Source organism: Diplotaxodon limnothrissa, linkage group LG20 (assembly GCF_057381915.1).
Source record: "Diplotaxodon limnothrissa isolate DT_005_m linkage group LG20, D_limnothrissa_male_GT1.1, whole genome shotgun sequence".
NCBI classification, from domain to species: domain Eukaryota; kingdom Metazoa; phylum Chordata; class Actinopteri; order Cichliformes; family Cichlidae; genus Diplotaxodon; species Diplotaxodon limnothrissa.
This window is the reverse complement of record NC_140615.1, coordinates 7,372,456-7,396,522: the sequence shown is the minus strand read 5'-3', so window position 1 is coordinate 7,396,522 and position 24,067 is coordinate 7,372,456. Positions and strand designations below refer to the sequence as shown.

At 40.3% G+C, this 24,067-nt stretch overlaps 1 protein-coding gene across 1 annotated transcript; it reads left to right on the top strand.

The window, feature by feature from the left end:
- The first annotated feature begins 739 nt into the window (after positions 1-739).
- On the top strand, positions 740-20,449 carry LOC146610438 (N-terminal EF-hand calcium-binding protein 1-like). The gene is made up of 12 exons (XM_085344479.1): positions 740-856; positions 5,895-5,919; positions 11,478-11,586; positions 12,927-12,952; positions 13,232-13,329; positions 16,911-17,169; positions 17,286-17,365; positions 18,234-18,287; positions 18,387-18,499; positions 18,663-18,740; positions 18,891-18,982; positions 20,398-20,449. The coding sequence occupies exons 1-12, from the start codon at positions 740-742 to the stop codon at positions 20,424-20,426; spliced, it is 1,080 nt and encodes a 359-aa protein (XP_085200605.1). The 3' UTR covers positions 20,427-20,449.
- Positions 20,450-24,067: the final 3,618 nt, after the last annotated feature.

Genomic DNA, 24,067 nt, shown 5'->3' with positions numbered 1-24,067 from the left:
TGTGGCTACAATGTAGCTTGCCATCACCAGTGTGTGAATGTGTGCGTGAATGGGTGGATGACTGGATATGTAAAGCGCTTTGGGGTCCTTAGGGACTAGTAAAGCGCTATATAAATACAGGCCATTTACCATTTACCATCCTCTCCATCCCGGTCACCCCCAATGGAAACATTGACTGCCGCCTCCACCTCTGCGTTCTGTCTTTTTTTTTTAGAGCCACCGTCTCCACCAAACCACACATCTAGCAGGTCTCAGCAAGAGTGAAAAGCTCTTGCTGCCATCCGTCTGTCACAGATACCCCACCTCTACCACGACAGTACTCTCCACCCTGCCTGGACTCTCTTCTTCACTTCTCTTAAACGCATCACTGATCACAGTGCGAGTAATAAATCAATATATCAGGAGCTCCTTTTTTTTTTAAATATTTTTTCTCTCTTTATCCTCCTTCAGCCAGCCTATAACGTGACAGCGTCTGTGCACTCTCACCAGCAGGTGGAGATGATGCATTCCTCGGACTTTTATGAATCGCTGCTTCGGGGTCGTGTAGAGGCGGAGTTTTTCTGCTGCCGTAGACGCGCAGGCGGCGGGCTGCAGGCAGAGGGCAGCAGGCAGGGTTTAGCTCATCCCTGACTGGATCACAGGACCAGCATCATCATCCTCCCTGGCAAGGGCAACCTCTCCATAAGACATCAACAAGAAGAAGACGAAAAAGCATCAAATTTTGAAGAGAAGCAGCAAGATGCTGGCCTGCACAGAGCTCATCACCATGTGTCTTCAGTCTGCCAAGCACGAACACTTGAGAAAGCGGCAGGAGCTTGACCACAAGCACAATCAAGGGATCTCATTATTTCAGGATGTAAGTACATAGTGTGTTTTTATATTTGGAAGATTTTTTTTTTTAAAGAAACACATATGTCATTTCTTAATAATACATCTTTTTTAAAACGTATTTTTCTCAGTAGTCTTGTGTGTGATTGCATTTGAACGTGTTCTGCTCGTGTCCACCTTCTGGGGGTCGTTTAACAAAAGCGCAGGATGAGTAATCCACTGTTCTTCATTCTTCTCTTTGGTTCATACTGAGTTAATGCCAGTCTACTATTCACGTGTGAGTTTGGCAGCAGCACTATTATGTAAGAAAGGTGAATGCATGCACATCATTGCGTCAATTACAAAACACAGATATCCCGGACGAAGCAATCTGACATATTTTCTTTGATGGGACTGACCTTTTACCTGCTAAGAAATGCAGTGCAGCCTTTTTATTTCAAATTTCTAACAAAATATTAAGGGTCATGCACTAGATCAAATATGTTATTACTGCATGATATGATTTTCCCCTCACTCTGAAAATAATAATAAAAATGCCTTTCACAAGTAAAAAGATCCTACATTTTTAATTCTTAACTCTGGAAATTGAAAGTGTGTACATTATTGTACTTTATTGAGCCCCGTGGGGAAATTGCTCTCTGCATTTAACCCATTCACTCAGTGAAGCAGTGGGCAGCCATTGGGCGCCCGGGGAGCAGTGTGTAGGGACGGTACCTTGCTCAGGGGTACCTCAGGGTAGCTGTTAAGGGGAATCGAACCCCGACCTTCCGATCATGGGGCAACCACTCTACCTACTGAGCTATCCCTGAAATTACAATATCCTACTACATAAATGTGCCCCAACTAAGCTGCTCAAAGAAATGCTTTGTGTTTTGTGCCACAATGACTCCGTAGTTAGCCACAAATAAGAAGACAGCGAATTAGCAGCATAATTTCCCAGTGTTAGACTTTCTGACAGCAGGCTGCAAATTAAATTCACTTTCCTCAAGGCAGATCATTGGCCAGCAACGGGGAAATCAGACTGCAGCGAGTGCACAATTGGTTTAAACGCAGTTAGCGGCCATTCTCTCGAGCCAGCACTGCGTTACCTCCAAGTAGGCGTTTTCTTTAATGAACCCAGTATGAGAGATAATAACAGAGACATGGGACTCAGCAATTCTGAAATGAAAATCTAAGACAGTGGCAGAAGTAAAGCTTTCAGTGGGGAAAAGGCGGTTAAAGCCTGCATTAACACACACCTGTGTTAACTTGCATTAACAAAAGTATTAGTGATTAGATTTGGCTCACTTGAAATTACACTTCATTGAGACTAAGCATTAAAATAACTGCTCAAATCAGTGCCCAGATGTGTTTCCAGGTGGCAGCCAAGTGGTGGGCATTGCTAATGTTGAGGCTTATGAATGACATGTATTCTAGTTGTAGGAAATAAGAGTTGGATCTCATTTTAAAGCATCTTTTCTCTGTTTACTGTCATGATCTCTATACATCCCTGCTCCAAATAGCATGTCATTAACCTGCAGTGAGTCCCCTATTTTTATTTACTGTCTTCCACACAAATAATTAATGCTGTTACACACACTTACATCTGTAGTAAGAGATCCTGTAAGCTTTTTCTTATTTTCTGCCATGTTAATATACTTGATTACTACTCCAGGCATGTATGTTCATAATTAACATGGACAAACATTTGAATCATGAGGTCATGAGGTGCAGCATCAAGATCCACTATAAGAGAAATACGGATTATTTTGAAGGTTTAGTAATGCATGGCTAAAAGAAAATGTCAGAAATTAGCGTAATATGTTACTTTTAATATGCTTTTCATTTTCTGCACAGTCACTTCACAGCTCCGTTTGGCTTCAGGGAGCTTTTTGTGTTTTTTACCATTTGTCTATTTAATTAGATACACTGAAGGACTCGGTTTAACAGACTCAGACTTCAATCTTTCACATTGCCAAGTTTTCTCTTTTTTAGTCTTTTTGATATAATAATTATTTTCAGTGCCGTCCGTGTAATGGATGGCATAGAGATAAGAAGATGTAGCTCTCTGTAGTTTATTAAGGACTCACTGTGACTTACCAGCTTACCGCAGTGACTGATTTTTTTTTAACTGAGTAGCATCCATGCTGCTACTTTTAGAATGTCTTCATTGGCTCTGTGGGATAACAACACCACCATCGACTCCACCAGCCTCCCACAGAAGGGCCGTAAATCTTAGCTCTTGTACTTCATCAGACCTGTATTCAAGTCCTTATGCCATCTTAGCTTTATCACAAGTAACCCTTTAGCCAGTCAGCTAATGACATGTCATCATTAGTGAACATCAGGTCTGTATTATGCTTTGTCCCTGTTACATTAATGTTTTGATGTAAGGCACTACAGTGTACCTATTGATGAAAACACAATGTAACAACATGATTTTGTTGGTATTACACTCAACAATAATAAATGCAAATGCATGATTTGTAGTCGGGTTCAAGCATTGCCCTTATGTGGTCACTGGATTGAATCGTGAGTACAGTTTTTGTTGTGTACATGCTGTGCAAAAGTCTTGAGACATCCCTCATTTTTAAATATTTTCCTGCCAATGAGCCAGACCTTCTTGTAACTTTTTAAACGTGATGTTGAGCAAAATTTCTCCTGGTTTTTCAGTCCAGTCCTTGTACCCAACATTTTTCAGAGGAATTTAGTTTGTTTGTTTTTTAAGTCACCCAGCACTGACCTGTGACTCATTTAAGCATATAAAAGGCACCCTGCTCAAGGCATGAACCAGTCCTGTGTCTACACATAACAGACAGCTTAGCATAGGACATATTTTTAATTCCATCTATAAGCATTTTGTTCCATTTTCTTTGGTTTTGATCTAAAGAAAATGCTTCAGATGCAGTCTGGAAGTTGGCAAAAACCATCAATCTGATTGGCAACATTTTTAGTACAAAGTATACATGTATTGTATTAGACTTATTAGAAAAGCCAAATCTGATTTATTTTTACACAAATATCTCTGGAAAGCCTTTAAAACGTCTGCCTCCGTCCCTTCTTTTAAAAAAACTGTTTTGAAAATCGGCACATAACTAGGAAGTCAGATATTTGCAAGGCTTTTTTATCACCCCTACAGTTCTACTGGACTTTTTTTGTGTAACAAAGAAAAAGCATCTCTGAGTCTATATATCCTCCACTAAATATTCAGAGCTGCAAAAACAATATTGTTTCTGCCACTTCAGAAAACTCAATTCAGTCCAGTTCTCTGTTTATATTGCAGCCATTCACAACAACAGTGCCCTCAAGACACCATATATTGTAAGGTCAAGATCCTAGAATATTAGAAAGAAACCCCAACAACCACACTTCCCCCATACAAGCAAGCGTTTGGTGACAGTGGGAAGGAAAAACTCCCTTTTAGCAGGAAGAAACCTCTGGTACAAGCATGCTCAGGGAGTAGCTGCCATACCCGATTGGGGTGAGGAGAAAAGGAGAGATCATAGGGAGACAGAATTTTATACAATATTATATAAAATTTTATGCAATTTTATATAGATGACATAATTTATTATGTAGCTGGGTCCTCTCATGATCTGGCCATTGCAAATCTACAGCCTGCTTTTGCTCAAATTCAGAAATCTCTTATCACACATAAACATGATTTTAAGTCTGATTCAAAATAAATGCAAGATATTGCCGTAAACTATCCAGCACACACCATGTCCAAACCCTTCATGGTCATACAGTTGAAACTGTTGATTGTTAGAAACACTTAGGACTCTGGCTGGCTAGCTTGATGTCGATTGTAAACTGCAGCTGGTTTGACCTTTGTTTACCTTCTGCTACAGTGCCTGGAGGAAGCTTATAGGGGAGAGCTGCCATTTTTTTAATATCCACCCTTTCCCCCTGTTTTTCCTTGGGTGATAGGAAGTTGAAGTGTAGTCTTTTTGTTTGGCTAAGTTTCGCTTTAAGTTAGAGCTGTTTTGTTTGTTGTGTTGGCCTTGGGTCTCCCTGAAGCTAAGTCATGTATGCTTGATGCTTCCCTCTGTTAACCTCTCAGCAGTAAAACGTTTCAAACTGACCTCTTTCCACTTTTACGTTACCTCTCCTCACCCCCTAGACCTTTTTCGGGGATGTACCAAAGATTGCCTGCTGACTGATTATCTGCTCTGTGACTGAATTTTAAAAACAGCTCTTTCAAAGCCTGGAGATCTATTCCTGAAGGCTACGAGAAAGCTTGTCTAAGAGAGTTTAGGGTATATTGATTATTATTAATGGTGGTCATACCAAATATTGATTTTCAAGCTATTAGAACTCTGCACTCTGTGTTTTCCTTGTATGTTGTATTTCCATGTGTGGTTGCACATATTTCAATGCTAAAAAAAAAGAAGTGACGCTTGGGACTTTTGCACAGTACAGTGTGTCTTCAATGGAGGAGGGATTCTGTTTAAATGCTCGATGTCAGCAGAGTGTATTGAAGCCTTCACACTCCGATGTGCTTGAAAAGTGACAGCTGGATGCAGCTTCACCACTCCAGTGTAATGACGCGGTTAATCCGTCAGACACTGGACTCTATTGATCCACACACGGTAACTGATTAGCAAAAAAAGATTTGGTGTTATTGATGATAAGGCTTTAGATAAGAAGGATTACTATTCATGGTATAAATAGTGACTATAAAGGAGTGTTGCTTCTGCAGTCTTTTCACAAAACTGTAAGCATGACAGCCCCTGCGGAGGAAAAAAAGCATGAAAGGTTTCACTCTGAAACTCCTCTGGGCGCCACACAAATGTCAGTATTGCATTTCCTGAGATATTTCGTGTCTCTTTTGTTATTGAAATGAGGAAATTACATCTCCCCTTAAACATTTTGCTGCTCATACAGAAAGAGAAGAATGGGCTAAGTTTCATCTCACACAAATAAATTGCCTCATACATCTTTAACTTCTCACTGGATGGCTTCAAAATACAAAAATCCTTGTGTCGGTTAATGTCAGCCTAGTGCTACACATCTCAATTGCCCGTGTTAAAATATTGTGCTTGCGGACCTTAACGCCTAAACACAACTTTTCTCTTTTCTTGCAGATTTTACGCCGTGCAGACAAAAACGGTGAGTAAGCAAAATGCAAATCTAATTGGATTGAACGGTTAATTAAAACTCAATTAAAATTTTGTTGAAGGATGTAGCTTTGGTGGCTTCGTTCAGACAGTGGTCTTGGTGGAACTTATTCTTCCATTTAATCATTTAATTGTATCGCCATCCTTGTGAGATGCAGAGGATTTGAATAACTGGGGTCAGGTCCAGCTGCATTTTTATTTATTTTTTGGTTTTGTGATGGGATTGGATTTGACAGGATGAACTCCTACAGTTCCCCCTAAAGGCATTGTTCATATCAGTGCATTGCCAGCACCACTGCTCATCTCAGTGATAGTCATGGATATAAATAACACATATTGTGAGGTAATGCATATGCAAATGATCTAACTATAGAAAAACTGTTGCCTTGGCTGGTTCTGCTCTCCTTTGTAGAAAACACATTTTAACTTCGAGTGGTGCAAACTCACCTGAGAATTGCAATAAATGTAAATTCAATGTTTTCTCTTCGTAAACGTGTCCCTGTTTCGCTTGATTAAAGCGATGCAGTTTCACCTCTTTACTTCAAAGGGAATTTGCTACATCAATGTCTGCTAGGAGAACGCAGAGAATTTAGTGTTGCTTGAAAAACACAGCTGACAAACAGGGAAATGTTTCTGTTCTCAATTTTGTATTCATGCGCTGCATCTTCATTTAATGGAATGTAAAATGCAAAAGTGTTGAGTTATTAATGCGTGTAGAGTATCTACGGACTCTGATCGCTTCCCTCTGGAGGACGTTGAACGTGTTGCGTAAGAGCAGGATTAATGATGCAACGTGCCGCCATGAGCAGAGGTTTTCCGGGGTGCCCCACAGCTCGTGTGAAGATACTGAGATGTGAAAACAGCCCTTCAGTTTGTGAATTATAAATTGGCACATAAAAGATGAATTTTTTTCTTTGGGTCTGTTATGAAAATAGAAATAAAGGGCGGGTGGATTTTTCTTCTTTGAGGCTGAGTGTTAGGTGATAATAAGTGAAGAGCATAGCAGCTGGAAGGCAGCAAAGGTGGGAGTGTACAGTAAGGTGCATAATTTGTTGGACAGAGACCTAATTTTTGTAGTTCTTCTGTTCACTACCAGAGTGAATTACAAATAAAATATTCAATATGTGAAGTGCAGACTTTAAGCTTCTATTCAAGGGGTTGAACAAGAAATATGCATCAATTATTTGGGAACTGCAGCCAATTTAATGCACAATCCCCCATGTCCAGAGGCTCATGGAGGAGTTTCATGACATAATGTCGTAAGTGTCTTTTCACTGTAACTAACCCCCCCCCCCAATACAACCCTATTAGGTAAAAATTTTAGAAGCGGCCAAATCTGTAATCTGGTAAATTTATTCAAGGAACCAATTAACTGACCAGTTCAGACTGAAAGACCACAGAAAGACAAGTAAAGTGCATGATGACAGAATTATTTCCTTGGATACTAAAAACAACTTGGATACTAAAAACAACTTTACAACTTTGGTTGCCCCCCAAAAAACAAAAAACATCTACGTCAAGAACTTAGACTTAAACTTCTAGAAAAGCCTGCACAGTTCTGGAAAAAAAATCTTTAGACAGAAGAAACCAAGGTTAACTCGTACCAGAATGATAAAGAAAGAGCTCATGAAGCATACCACACCATCTGTCAAATACGGTGTAGGCAATGTTATGGTGTGGTGTGAATGACTGCCAGTGGATCACTGGCGTAAAGTGACGATGTAGCTGCTGATAGAAGTAGCAGGATGAACTGTGAAGTGTACAGGGCTATACTCTCCTCAGATTCATTCATTCAAATGTTGTAAAACTGATCATTCAGCTCTTCACAGTCCAAAAGGATAACAACCCAAAAGCATACTGCAAAAGCAACCCAAGAGTTTCTCAAGAAAAAGAAATGGGATATACTTCAAAGGCAGAGTCAGTTCAGGTCAGTTATCAAATACAAAATGAATACAGAGAGACCCAAACACAAGCAGCAACTACAGGCTGCTGCAGTAAAGACCTAGCAGAGTATGTCAAGGGAAGAAACACAGCATTTGATGATGTCCATGGTATGTGATGGCAGTCAGGCAGTCATTCTCTGCGAGGCTTTTTCATTCTAGTTATAAAATCAGCCCTTAAATTCAAAATTAGCATGTTCAATTAGTTTAGACCCTCCAAAAATAGGGGACTGTGAATAAAAATAACTGCAATTCTTAAAAGTAAATGCAAAACCCCGTTAAACACCTTGAATTAAAGCTGAATGTCTGCACTTAAATATATGAATTAAAATTCAGTGTGCTAGTGCAACTACAAAAATTCTGCCTTTTTTTTCTTCAGAAAATGATGTTAATGAGCATAAAAATGTACAGTGCTGTGACAGCATTTTGTGACGGTTCAGGTCTGCTCCTCGTGGTTTGTGTTTTCAGCCTGACACGCTCACACTCTTTGTAGAAAGAACGAAAACTTTGCAGCATTCTTGTGTTCGTTATCTTCATTTTGCAGCTAAACTCTGCTTGGCTCTTATTTCCTCAAACTCACTGAGCTGTGCACTGAAGAGGAAAGTGCCGCCTTCCAATCAGTGCTGAGTAGGCTGCCATGATATACTTCTTGTACTGTGGATTTTAATGAGGGCTGTCTGCCAGCCCACTACACTCCTCTTTGCTATTGTAATCAGGAATTACATTTTTAATAGACCAAAAATGCAACTGCACAAATATGAAGTAGATGCTAAATGCTTTTAATCTACAGGCTGTTTGCTGAGATTCACTTTGCTGAGATTCACTTTTATCACCAGGAAAAAAACAATAACAGCCATGAAAAGCACAAATCAGCAATTAGGTCTGGAGATGAAAAAACAAATCAACTCATGGAGATGTGCTCTATATGATGAGGTGTATTCTCGACCCAGAGATTTTTCTCTACGCTTCTTTTCATTCATTTTTCCTTTTGTTGTTGATTTGTTCTTTTTGTATTTCAAAACCAAGTTTCAAATGCATTTAGTAGATTAAAAAAAATATGAAAAAGGCTGATATCTGAGGGTGTTTTGTAAGTTTTTGGCTGCACATACATGATCTTTTGCAGTTGTCTAATTGTTAAGGCATTTGGTGCTGGAGCAGAGAGACAGGTGCCAACAGCAGCAGAATTGCAGGGATGTGCAAAAGTGATGCCGCGCTCGCTGTATCGCTACATCACCTTTGTCATCTTGTTCAGTTTGTGAGATGCAAATGTGGTCAAAAATCACTATCAACAAATTCAATAAACTAGTAGGTCTGCAATTAACCATCAGTTAGTCTATTTAGTAATAAATGACCAATAATTCATAGTCTAAAGATATCATAAACCCGCTGTTGTTGGCATTGTTTGGCATTCATGGTTGGAAATGAACTTTGGGAAATATTGCTGCGCATTCATTTTTCCGCTCCTCTGCTGATTGGTAATCAATTTCATACACTTGCTCTTTGAGGCAACACATACAGGATGTTTTTATCTGCGGCCTGTTCTCACCTCTGCTTTTCAACTGAATCGCACCGATGGGCTTTATGAATTTTTAGCAGTGCTGCAGTCTTAGCCCTTTTAGGTTCAGGATTTCCTCAAGGGAAGTGTTCCTGGAAAGAAATGCTCTTCAGTACGGGGGCGATCGTGTCGTTTAGGTTGCAGTTAGAGCTGCAGTTTTAGTCAGTGTGAAGTGAGACAATTAAAGCCAGCGAGCTGCTTTGCTTCTGTCATGAGATTTTGCAACTGTCTTAGTAGCTCTTTAAATTTCCCTGTGGAGGTGTTTATTGACATTAGTTTGTCGAAATAAACTGGAATAAACTGACGCAAAACAGGAATAGTTTTTAATAAAATCTCTGTCTGAGAGGTGACATTAGCCAGCTTTAACTAACAGTGGAATGAAGACACATTACAACAAAGTCACGTTCATGATGAGATAGATCCACCCTAAACGGTGTGAAAAAGTGTTGCACGAGCTTCATAATAAAATAACTCACAGTATTCTCTTGAGAGGAAATTTGGCCGCTCTCATAGTGTGCAGCCTCAGAGAAAGACGTTTGTGTTGTGCATTAGTGCTATGCACCGCTGTGCATTTTGTGCACGCTCCTGGGTGTTATGGAGGAAAATATGCAGACTGCTGTCATAGCCTGCTATGTTTTTATGTTGAATTTACAGCATGTATTTATAGTTTGAGAAATACATGCATGTACATTTAGAATATCTGTAATTATGAAGTCTATTTTGTAGTCGTTTTTTAAATTATCAAACACCTGAAGGTGTCACTGATATGATCAACTAATATTATTCCAGATGCACCAATCCAGTACTTTCTCCCATCCTTTCCTTTGATTATTATCCTTTTTGGGGGGACAACTAAAAGAGCTATCAGTTATAATTACTTAGTATCTTTAGATCTCATTTTTGCCCATTAAATAGTGAAACTGAGGGCAGGTCAGGAGTCCTGTAGATGAAGTACATGAATATACTCTATTAGTTTGCTAGATAAACACTGCGGATAGCCAGGAGATCAGCCGTTATACCACTGCCACTTTGATCTTTAAAGCTGCACTTGCATAATGCGCCATCTGAGCTGCACTGCACTCGGCCGCCTTAATGTGGTGTGAATCTCAAACCCAAAGCAACTCCGATGGAGAAGGCTGGAGAGTGAGTCAGAGGTGCAACAGATTGTGTTTACTCCCACATCTTGTGGAGATTTTTTTTTTTTTAAACAGGGAAAGTTTGAGAAATTCACTGCGATTCTTTCTCCACAGCCACACTGCAACAAATGTTCAGTGATGATACATTTTGCTGGGAGGACTTTCCCGCAAGTGAATCGTGTCCAGAATTATCCACAGCGCGAGCTGATGCGAAGTCAAAATATGACATGATTTACTTCTGGCTCAGGGCTGTGAGCGAGGGCTGGCATGTGGGTCTCTGAAGGTTTCAGCGCCTACAGAAAGACGTTGGTGGTGGCGTGTTTGTGAGCTTTGCGTTTACCTCTTGTTACTGGTTAGGTCTGGACCCTGCAAGCTGTGCGGCACAAGGCATCAGATGCTGAACATGTTGGTATCAGACTGGTTACAAACTGTGCTCATGTGATGATTGTCCAGAAACTGGAGTGATGGAAATGAACTGTTGCAGAAATTGAAACAGCGGGTACATTGGCTTGCCAATTTTCTTCTCTCGTTTCAGTGAAGAAATCAGACGGTGTTAATAGTCAACTTTTGAACAGAAAATCTGGTGCTCAGTTAGATCATTATTACTCTGGAGAGTTGGAAATCCAGCTCTTATCAGTATTAAAAGAATGATGATTTATTGTAACAATGGTTGAGGGGAAGTTTTACCATCTTTTTAGGGTTACATTACTGTAAACCAAGACAGAATTTAGGACTAGGGCGGTTCATCAGAAGTATTTTTTTTGCAGTAACACCTCTGAGTTCATCAGTAATGTGTTTGCATCACAGAGACAAAGTGTCTTTGTTCCTTTACACTCGATTATGGGCAAACTCTTCATTCAGATGCTGAAACACTGAGGCTTCAGCTAGGTGTAACTTTCACAAGCATCTCTCCTTTCAGATGATGGGAAGCTGAACTTGGAGGAGTTCCAGTCATATTTCACCGATGGCATCCTCACTGATGAGCAGATGCAGGAGCTGTATTACTCCATCGACAGGCAGCAGACAGAGTAAGCTGATCTTCCTTTTGGATGTCCTCCAATTCTGCTGCCATCTGTAGCCCCTCCTGCTTTCCTGCTGTCTGGCAGTGAAATGTCAATACTGCACTTCAAATAATATGATGCTAATATTTCATAAAGCCTTAATTCTTGTGTGAAAGCCAGAGGGCTTGCAGCAGCCTGCTTGATTAGCTCATTAGCAAAGATATGTCTGTAAGATATATAAACATTCACCTGTAAAATGCCTGTTGGTATAAAAACACCCAAGAAACCTTTTTTTTGTGTCTGAGAGAACAATAGTGATGGAAGCTCTGTGCTGTTGGCATCACTTATATGCCAACCAGTCACAGTGAAGACATTTCAGGTGGTTTAATCTATGCTACTCAACTTCATTGCTATACTGTTAGCAAGAGGGTTGCACAGCATCGCAATGAAACGCTAAATTATCAAATTTATAACAAATTATAACAAAACAAAATGTTTTATAAGGTTACACAATCAGATAACCATCCATGAAAGGTGACTGAAGGAGATAACAGCTTTTTCTGTTTTCAGCATAGTTACGAATCTATGGACAGCTATATATAAATATGAGGAGTATTTTGCTTTATTCCTGGTGTTTTTATAACATTTACTAACAGTGGGCAGTTAATCTATTTTTGTTCAGTATTAATTATCTTAGATTGTCAGAATCTACAGGTATGTTTATCGTGTCTGTGGTTAAGAGATGACTAAGAGGAAAAGTGATTTTGCGCAAACTGTAAGAGTCACACACCGAGGGCTTTTAAACTAAGCATCTTAAGTGAAGTGTCACCATGTTTACACCCTGTGCCAAAGCTCCAACTGCTCACCAAGATGGTAACCAGAACCATTCAACAAAAACAGTTGGTCCTTCAAAAAGCTTCCTGTAGAGTATGTGTCTGTCTCAGTAGAAGAAACAACAGAAACAAGATAGTTACCTTAAGTCAGTCAGTGGGGATCATCCCCTTTGCAGTATAGGCCAAGCCTCGTAACTGCTTATCCAGCTAGAGTTTTGGAGGTTGTATCCCTGCTCCACCCGGCATTGGGCAAGAGGTGGCTAACTCCATGTATAGAATGTATAAGATGCCAGCGCATCAAAGGACTTGCACACGATGAGACCAACTACTATTTGAATTAACATCAGCTCCTACCATACTTTACAATGTAGGAAGAAGTCAGAGTACCTGGAGTGAACTCAGGCGAATGGGAAAAACATGCAAACTCCATTAAAAAAGAGTCTTTGTGGTCTTTGACAGGAAGAGTTGAGGCCTTAGCGTGATAGACAAGTTTCATTAACATGGTTCTTTTGTCTCTTTGTGACTCCCTCACAGCAACCTGGACATAGACAAACTCTCCGGTAACTATCTTTTATTTATTTTATTTTACCGACTTTACTTTAAAATTCATGTGGTGCATTAGATCACTTTAACTGTGTGTATCATGAACAGGGGGAGTTTTGATGCTTTTAGCTGTTGATGTTGGTCTGATAGTGACAATAACTCAAAGATGTGTGTGCATCAGTGTTGCTGACTGATTTGTTGCCAGATACTGATCCTCTTGTGAAAAGCACTACTTGTGTTGTGCTAGTCCAACACGAACCAGATTATAATAAGTAACAGTTCTTCTCCCATTCCAGAGTACTTCACTCCACACCTGGGAGAATACGTCAACGTCCTGTCTGCTCTGGAAAAGCTGAATGTGGCCATTCTGAAGGCCATGGATAAAACTAAAGAGGTTGGTTATGGTTCCTTTCACCCCTGTGCTGTGTGGATTTTTGCATGCCAAGACATATAAACAGCACAATATCTTTCCAGTAATCCATAAGCATCCTCGATCCTTTGATGTGTTAAAACTTTCCTGTTACTGTCTCAGCTGTCAGTTTAAAACGCTGCCACAGTCTTTGCGATCAGTGTGCTGTTGCAGTGAATATTTCCCATCGTGAGTGACTCTGGCAGTACATTTTCAAACATGAGCTCAAAGACCTTTAAAAGATGCTTTCTCTTACAAGGCTTGATAAACATGGCAGCTGTTGTGTGTGCACTTATTTGTGCAGACAGCTGGAGGCACACAGAGAAAATCTATCAAGCAAATACCAGCAGGAGGTAAAGGAAGTGAAGGACCAGCTCAGGCATAGGGACGGTAAAATACAGGAACTGGTGCATGAGAAGGAGCGTCTCTCTGCCAGGCTCACTGAAAGGCTTTGATGGCAAAATGCAGCTCTCAGGAGGAGAACCTCTGAAAAGAGATAGCAGAGAGAGAAAATGTGGTGCAGAAGAATGAAGCTAAGACTAAATACAGCCTAAATAAATAACAAAGAAGAAGGTGGAAGGAGACAGTCTAAAAAAAAAATGAATCGACAAAATCAAAATCTGAAATAGGAAAATCAACAAGTGAGGAATGGAAGGAAAGATCTGCAATGAGAATATGATGGACCATCAAGATAATGAATGTCAGGAAAAGATGCTGAAGCAAGTGCAGAAATACTGGAGGCGGAGAAGACACATATGGAGGAGGCAAAGAAAGAAATGGCAGAGCCAAATCACATATGCTACTGTGACCTGGATTTTACAAATTGAAGGGCAGTAAGTTTAAATAAAAAACAACATCCTTGACACATGATTGGCTCAGATGGCTTAAAATGACAGTTTTAAAATGGCTAAAATAATCAATTTAATTATGAAAACATGCAATGAGTTGTAAACTAACTAATTAACAGAGCACACAGGCAAAGATACTGTGAAACAGTTAAATATGAATTATAATGCTTGCTGTGTGTTCATCCACCTGTCTAGGTTTTTTACAAACACATCAGTGAGCTGCAGCATTAAAATGCACATTATTTCTTCATTGTTTTTGTTTTGAACACCATTATTTCATATCTAGCAACCAGTACGGCATTATATTGGCTCATTCACATCCTTCTACCCCAAAGTAGAATGTTGCCTTCAGATAAAGAGAAACAGTATCTCACAGAAACAGTAGCCTTGGACTGTGAAACATGCTAATTAGAGCGTTATAAAATCTTATTTTGAGACCTGCTCGAGCAGAACAGCACGCTTAATATTGCAAGAGATGTAGTGGGGATTTAATTGTCCTGCCCTGACAAGTAGGGCTGTAATCCTGTTGTGTTAGGCGGGCACACTGGAGAACAGCATCAGAGAACTTCCACTAAGACTTAATCGATAGCTTAGCTCAGTCTGTACTGATCTCGAGTAGCCCTTTCTGTTAAGCCGACTGGTGAATATTTATTTTGTATTTGGCAAACGATGAGAATCAGGTGGAGTATAAATGGATGTGGACTCAGACTTATAATGAGGCTGCTTTCTGCGGTTACAGGAGGTTATTTTCACTGGAGCTTCTGCAGTGACTGATGACTGTGCTTGGGCAGTAGTGGAGTGTAGATGACAGTAACTAAGGCTGACAAACCCCGCAGCTGTCCAACTGACGTGACGTCGCGCAAATGCACCACAACCACATGACTGCATTTCTTTCTTTTGCTCTTCCTCTTTCAGTGTCCAGGTTTATTATTCACTCGGGAGGATATTCGGCTTTCTCTCTCTCTACATCTCTCATCTTCAGCACAGCCTTGCTTTCTGGCTTTTCATCTCTCTTCTCTGCATCACACGTGCTTATAGCTCATGCATTTTTCATATTTCAAGTTGGTCAAAAAGCTTTCTTTTCCCTGAAAAGGTGAGGCGTTTTTCAGCCCTCCCTACAACGAGGGTTACTTAATAAATTGCTACACCAAACATATTACTAATTGTATAGCTATTTTTATCATTTTTACCATCTCCTGGGGTGAAAAGAACACATCCACTCTGGCGTTGCAGCTCATCTGTCTGCTCATCAAAAAGAAAAAACAGAAAAAAAGACAGAGGTTACTTGTGCAGCACAGCTCGTCTTCTGCCGATAAATCACGCGTACAGAAACACGGATTTGAACAAGACTGGCCAACATTTATCACGTCTCGCTGTCACTTCTCCTGAACTCAATTTGGAAATGGCACAGTGCGATGGTCAGTGTGTTGGGGGTCATTGTGTTCAAAAAGTGAGCTTGAAAAGATTTATAGATTTCTAAAATGCAGCAGACACTGCCCTGAAGCTCACAGTGCTCAGAGAGATGTCTGAAAATCAGCCCCAGGCTACATTATTGGTGAGATAGCTGCAAAGCAACACATCCCACTATATGTTGTTGTTGGCTAAATGATGTTTTCATATTACTCAGCACGGATCTGGTTTGTCATAGAAACACAGCTCTCACACTAAACTGGCTCAGTGGTGGGTGAGAGCTTATTAATCATTTAAAAACATAGTTGCAAAAAAAATCCCCAAACGCTGCTTTTGGCTGCTTCTTTTTCACAAGCGATCGTTACAGCGTGTAGCTCCATATATTTGCAGATTTCTACACTGGATACACTTCCTGACACAAATCTTTTAGGGGTTTGCAAACTGGGGAGCTTTTGCTTGTTCAGCGAATGTGTAACTACTAAAATTTGGAGCCACTGACTGAGAGAGTTAGAGTGGACTAATTGATCGAGTAGTGCTGCGTGAAACTCGGCACAGATTAACGCAGATTCCTCTGGCTACTCAGACTCATGCCATCGCCATGGTTACTCACTGCAGGGACACTTGATGAGTTGCTTCGTTGGTCTATTATCGTTTGACAGGCTAATGTAAATCTCGTCTCTCACTGTGATTGGATAAGACTTTGAATATCATGTCTCTCTGTGATGGTTAGAAATATTTCATGTGTTTTCAAGCACAGACTCAAGTCTTTCTCAGACGAATAGTTTACCCGGCAACCTATTTTTATTAGGTTATAGCCTAACCTGATAATTATGGCCAGCCACTTTATAGGGTACCCCTTTTGTCACATTATTAAGTACACCTCTTCTGACTTTATTAGGTACACCTATGGCCTATTTTCTTACATTCACTGCTGCCACTTTTACTAAGTGCATGTGTGGCCACTTTATTAGGTAGCGCTGTGGCCTAATAAAATTGCCGGACAATTTTTGAGATGCTTTCTCCCTTCAGCTTTTCTGGCCAAACTGTGTACCTCTAACTTTTTTAGCAGCAAGCCACAAACCACGCCCTGCAGAAAAACAGGCTCAGTGCTGTTTCTCTAGAAATTGCATTCTATAGTTAAAGAAGCAATTTTCAATGCTTACCAGTTCAGATAAAAACTGAATTGGCTGAACCAGCTATTACAACAGTGGAGCAGACCAAATAAAAAATTGTTGGACTACGGTAACAGTTGTTTCACAAATGATACTTCTATCACAGCTGATTCCTTTTCTTCGTTTGTATTTGAAGGAGTATCAGGGCTCGTCAGTGTTGGGTCAGTTTGTGACACGCTTCCTGCTGAGGGAAACCACCACCCAGCTGCAGTCCCTTCAGTCATCGCTGGATTGTGCTATGGAGGCTGTTCACGACCAGGGCTGCACAGGACGGAGGATAGTGAAGAAGCCCGCTGACCTGCCCATCCAGAGGATGGCCAAAAGGCCTGGTCGACGCATCCAGAAGAACATGTGTCTCTCCCCAACAGACCCTTACTCTGGCATGCTCACCACAGGTACTTTTCAGGGAAATGGGAATAGGATGCGTGAGGTCATTCTCATAAAGTTTGATTAAAAAATTAAGATTGAATCATCTCCGTGGGCTGGGCTGAAGTTATGTTTCTGGTATCAGGGGTCAGTGTGGAGCCAGACAACCACTGGGGCTCCCAGATCAACCAGCTGGAGCAGCTCATAGACAAGATGGAGTGTGAGGTTTGTGTAAAGGAAGTTTTTGTCACTTTCTTCCATTTTTCAAAAGATGTGCTTGATGTCTTGTGTCATGGGTGTATTTTTAGCATTTTATTTTTGACAGCAGAATCAACTCAGAGGGAAAGCAAATAAAATGTTCCACTAAATCTTGATTTATCGGTTTGCTTTGAACCTAAGAGAACAATAAACTGTATGAAGCTAAGCTGGGTAGAGAGAGTGTAAGATGCATTAAGGCTTTGTCTGCTTTTGGGAGGATCAAAGTTCACCACAGGCTTAGCTGTTACATATAGAAATGTTGAGCACACCATTCAAGGCCTACTGTGTGTTTGCAAATCAAGAATTTTGCTTGAAGCATAAGATACTTGTTGACAGAGGAGTCAGTTTGTAGAAAGCGCAGACCCGAGCGACTCTGCACCCACAATGGAAAGCATGCATAATACATCAGCCTGAGAATACATATATACTGTGTTGGGCTCCAATCAGGGAGAACACTGATTAAATTCACAGCCAATGGTGCTTAAGTACAAAGGTTTGGAATTACTTATAGTTTGCAATAGGAAGCCATTATTTTGATTGGAGGTGTGAGAGTTCATTTAGAATTTAAATTGTCATGTGATAATATAGGTAGGACAGATGTCAGTGCTTTGGGGATGTTAAAATAGCCTGTTAACATGTTCATTTTCTTATCTTGGGTTTGCAGACAAGAATTTAGTACAAGTGAGGGCTGGAGGAGGGTTAATATGAACATGGTGATCTCTTCCTTGTGGAAGCCAATGGTTTGTGACAGGCTGTAACTGGAGGCTGAGCCATTTCTGCTGCTGGTTCTCGTTCTGCTCGTGGCTGACTGAAATATTTATGACCCCATTTTCAGAGTCCACATCTTGAACCTCTCAAAGAAGACACATTGGCAGGGACATATAAATCAGTGAGTCTAGTGTGTGCCAAATACAGATTTACTATATACACATAGATACTATATGTATATGCATGTAAAACACTGATGCCACTTTAATATTTCCGCTAGAACATACTTCTGGTCCAGAGACAAATGTCTGTGAAGGAGAGAGACGTGGAGCAGTTTCAGCAAGCTCTCAAAATCTACACAGATGCCACTACCATCCAGCCAAACAACCTGCAGTATGTCCTTTTATCTGCCTCTGTGCCGTTTGCCTCAGGATCTCTCTGTGATTTGATGCAGCTGCTTTAAATTGCTTCAATTTTCCCAGACATGGGATAACCCCACTGCCCTCTTTTCTCTCTCTCTCTCTCCCTCTCTCACTCTGTCTCCTTTCATTTCTAGCGTGTCAGTCCAGAACTTGCCAGACAGATCATGCTTCATCATGTATGAATTTTGGCAGGACCGTCTCTCCTGGATGAGGTAGGAACTCGAGGATGTCTTTTGCGAATTTCAGTGCTCAAGTGAAATTCGATCAGCACACTGAGCTGCTCACAAACTCACTTTAAAGTGTTCCTGCCTTGTTGGGTGCAAATTGGCAGTCTCATCCTTTTCATCCCTTCTTCCTGTCAGCTACCTGCAGTCGTCCATCAGTAAGACCTTCCAGGGCTGCGTTATTGACTCGCTGGAAGAGCCAGAAATGGTCTCAACCATGCTTCTCCCAGGTACACAACAAAACAACAAATTGATTATTGCAGCTCATTGAAAGCTGCTCATTTAATAAACAGAAATCACAAATTATTTATGGCACAGTCACATTAGAGGAATTAAAAATTACTGCAACCATCTGCAATCAACTTGTGATTTTCGTCGCTTTATAGACAGGGACTAGCTCAACTGCTGTCTTCAAAGCAACTTTGTTGTGTCAAGATAGTGGGGGAAAAAAAGCAATGAGGTAGAGTCAGTCTGCAATTAAATTTGCAATTGAATGGGAACGACTTGACAGTTGCATGCAATTTGTGATAATACAGCGATTAACTGTGATAAATTGGCAGTTCTGTTTCAGTCTGTCGCTATCTACACAACCAGATGTCACATTAAAGAGAAATTAACATTAACTACTACTACAAGTCCCCTATTGCAAAGATGCATGTTGAAGATGAGTTGTTTTTATTGGTGCAGACTGACTCAGACTGATGGAAGCTTGTTGGAAATCTAGACAGCAATTATTTGCAAGCCGTTGCCAATCTGTCTGAGAGTGATTGCAGTCAGTCCAAGTTGGGCCGCAGTTGTTTGGAGACAGACGGCCTCCCTCAAGGTGACCTGATGCTGTCACCCTGTCACCCTGCAGTCTACGGTCCACTGCAAGTATTTGCAATCAGTTTCTAAATATGAAAAAAATGAAGTGCAATCACTGGGAAACCTCAGGTTTTTCTCTAGTGTGACTGAGCCATTAATGAATCATTTTAAGAACTGATTCATGAACCAATTAAGCTTAGCAATTGATAATTATTCTTAATCGTCAATTATTCTTAGTTAAATTTTAAATCTAAAAAATAAGCACTGACTTATGTAAAAATATTGATACTTAGGTCCACATAGTTAATGCAGGCTTTCTGTCCATCAGCTTAATTCTTCTTTTTGTAGGAAATTGTAGAGTTAAGGTAATTCATGTGTAATAATATTTGTCAACAATGTATCTCATTAAGTATTGAAGTATTTGAAAGAAGTCTGATAATGATCACCATCCAACATTGTAGTTCCTATTTTATTTATCCATGTTTTCCTTAAAAGAAATCTCACATAATCACTGTCTGTATCCTGCACAGGTTTAACAGAGGTGAAAGCAGAGTCAATGCTACCCTTAACCGAACTGAAACAGGACTACAAATTATTACTCTGCATGTGCTGGCAGCCAATTATTCGTTAACAAGTTGGCCACGTTGTTATTGTGTTTGCAGCTTGTTTCTGCTGCCCTCCGATGGCAATAAAACCAATCATTGGTGCTTTAATATGTAAATTACCCCATGCCATATTAGATCATGAATTGTAAGCTTCTCTTTCTGTTGCCATCGCTTATGCGTTTAGCTCGTGCAGAGGCCATAAAACACTGACGTCTAATTATTGCTTCATTTGACAGCCTCTTGGTGGATTATGAACAACAACTGATGGAGCGGAGCTGCTGTTAACATACACCCTGAAAGCAGGAGAACAAGGCGATTGTACAATCGCGTCTTCTTCTTCTTCTTTTTGTTCGTTATTTGATATTAACTTTTTCCTAATGGCATGACCAGGATTGTTTCAGCGAAGCTATGCTGCAAGGTTCTAACAAAAAAGACGGCAGGTCAGTTAAATCAGTCCACAGTGAAACAAACCTAAACCTTGGGGAGAAAGAACTGAGGCGATGCAACGTTTTATTGTGTGATCAGGATCTGTGCTGATGGTCATTTCACAGTGCGGGCACATTTCCTGCTGCTGATTTAATAGACTAACAAATATTTAAAAAAAGAGAAAAAAGAATATATTTGCATGATGTCTTATTTCTCAGTGCTAGTTTTCTTTTTTTCCACTCAAAGCTTCATATTAGAGTAGCTATAATTGTCAACAATGACCAATAACTGATCCTACCCATCAATGCTCAACACCTGTCCCTCAGTACAGATGAAAACAGACATCGTGGTAGGGTTAACCTCCCCTTTTGTTCTCTCTCTCTGGTATCGTGCTTTGCTGTCTCCCTCAAAGCTTTTGCTACCAAGCGCTCATTTTGCTTATGGTGTAGACAAGCCATTAAATAGTTAATTATCAGTCACAGTCTGCATCTAGAAATCTGATCATCTGTGTCACTCCTGCACTTTAGAAAAAAATGGACCTTATTGTGAAGAACTGATACTTATAGTAGATTGTTTATTGAAAATATAGAAATAACAGGCGTCGAGCTGCACCGAGGAGCAGTACTCTAGATATAAAACAAAAGCCATTATTTTACATTTGCAGTATGTAATCTGAAGAGTTTAATGGTACAGTACAAACAAATATAAGTTTATATTTTGAGTACAGAAATTAGGCAGGATCTGTTCTGTGTATTGAACCGTGTACAGTAATTATTGAAAGCTGTAGGTTGTAGGTAGTTGTTGTAAATCACTGGTAAATGTATATTCAGACATTCGGTACGTTACATTTTGATAATGTGAGGAACGAATGTGCTGGATCTTTCATTTAAAGTGTTTCTCATTTCCTTTGTGTAGATTGTACAGTTATGTGGATGCTATGTTTGTTTTCGGCATGAATTAAAGTTTGACATGTTGCTGACATGGAGAGAGGCGTCATTTCTTAAGGGTCAATATGCTTGTTATTGCACACTCCATGTATCGAGCACTATATATTTTTATCTCAAGGTGTCCTTCCATTATGTTATACAGCCTAAGAAGCAAATAAAAGCTTCTTCTTTGCTCTTAAAATGGAAAAAAAAAAGACTTTCAGCATTACATTTCATTAGAATTCATATGAGAAAGCCATCAAAGAAACAGGAAAAAAGAGGAAATTATTTACATTCTCCCCGCCTGAGTAAGACTGACAGACTGAAATATCTTTTAAATGTAAGCTTGTCATATCAGCAGCTAGAACCTTTGAGAAACGTCTACAAAGCAGCGGAGCAATTTCAAGCCCACCTCACACTGAAACTGGGGCAATTAGCTCATTCTTACTCTTTAAAATCCCTCCCCCGGCGCACAACCTGAAAGAACCTGGGAAGTTTAAGCCCCAACTTTGCACCAAGCAGCTAATAGCTCGCATTCACCGTCTATTTTCATTCGTCAGAGCGCGTAGCAGGTCGCATTGGACTCGTACAGCAAATAAGCTTTTTAAGTTGTGGATTCTTTTGCACTTTGTGTTCGAGAGCTAATCATCATTAAGCTTAAGATATGTACAATAAACCTCACACTGGAGGATTTCCTTTGAGAGCTGACACTGTTTTACTGCATTACACTTATTATCCACAGGTTGGCTTTGAGAAGGTTCATTGTAGCACGTTGTCTCTCATTATAGCATTAGTCAGATCATTTGTAAGAAATGAAGTACTTTGTACATTAAGTCTGAGTTTCTCACATGATTATAATAAAATATAAATCTTATGCCCTGCTGGTGGATGGGATGAAACCCAATGTCTGCTTCCTGAGAAAAAGCAAAGGTTCCTTTTTTGATTTAAACTATAGGAAAGGAAGACGGTGACGGCAGGAGGTCCTTTACAGCTGGAAAGAAATCGTTCTTTCACTTCAGAGCTCACGCCACAGTCCTTCCCTGCTGCTATTTTTCTCCCCGGTGACTGCAGGACTTCTGCAAGATGCAAGGGACAGAACAACCACCAGCTATGTGGCCTATATATATGTTCCACTGTGTCTGTAAGGCATGAATTCAGACATAAACTCAGGCAGCATGGATTTCAGTCTCCACAGAAACCTATATAAAGCACATTAATGGTCTTTTAAAAATTTCCATGTGTGAATTGTGCAAAAGATAACAAATATCTATTAGACAGTACTGCAGACGCAAAATTAGGTAAGTCGGGAAGTGCATTAATTGCCTGTAAATGAATTCTGTTTGTGATGTTTGGCAACCATTAGCAGACCGTCTATGACGCTAATGTGTCCGAGTGTCACTACACAGTCATTTGATCAATTAGGAGCTTATTTGCAAGTGTCTGTGCATGCATATCATTAAAAAATTAGTGGGGAAAACTGTTGAGCACCAGATGAAGAAGGATAAACAGGCTAAGGAGACATGACGAGAAGGGACAAGGCGGAGTACGTGAAGAGACTGGGACAGACTGGCAGAGGAAAATCAGGGTCAACTGTCAAGAAGCGTTGAGGCTGAAAGAAAGCAAAGTCAAGTAGAAACCCTGATCTCTGAGTCCTTCATATTCGACACGCATATGCTCACAGACCAGTGGGCAGACATCTGCTAAGCTGTAGCATAACAGAAGGAAGGAGAGAATACAGAAATGGATACAGTTACATATCATGTTGCTGTTTCCAGGCCTGCTTAGTGACGGCTGATCAAGGAGGGATTACTGACAGCCCAGGGCAGATGATATATTTCTGGAATTAGAAGGCGTTTGATCTGTCTTATCAGATGGGCTCTACTGCCTACTTTCATTGGTCACACATTTACATTAGAAGCAGATGACACAAACAAAGACGGAGGAGGATAGTGGCTCATAAACACAAAAGCCATGTAGCTTTTTGGATTTTTTTTTCTCTTTTCAGTGCTGTGGAGCTGCAAAACACAACGTGATTAGGTTTAAGTCAGAGCTATTTCATTTTATACATCATAATCATTAATCTTCCCTGCGAGCAGCGGAGTGTGTATATTGGGTTGCTAAAGGGCTTTGCAACCACAGAGATGCCAGTGGAGACAATCCTGGAAGCATATAATTACATCTGTCTAACAAAGCTTCACATCACTGAAAAATGACCTTCAGATATTTGTGATTGTATTTTTTGGGGTGGAAATAGAGGCAGCATCACAGTGTGTTAATTATATACTGAGTCACAAGCTGGACAGTTTGCCTAGACAAAATATACAAGAGCACCCTCACAGTAATGGAGCAGTTCAAGAGGAAGCGAGAGCCCAGAGCACCGCAGTGAAAAGCCCACTCGCTCACAGACATATTATATGAAAAACTAGGAGAAAAAATGGTAAAAACACAGTACAGCACTGAAGAGAAGAAGAAAGGGGGCGGCAAAGTAAATCCAATTTGGAGGTGGTTGTGCTCTGAAGTGTTAGAGGGATGTTTAATTTGCACCATAAAATAT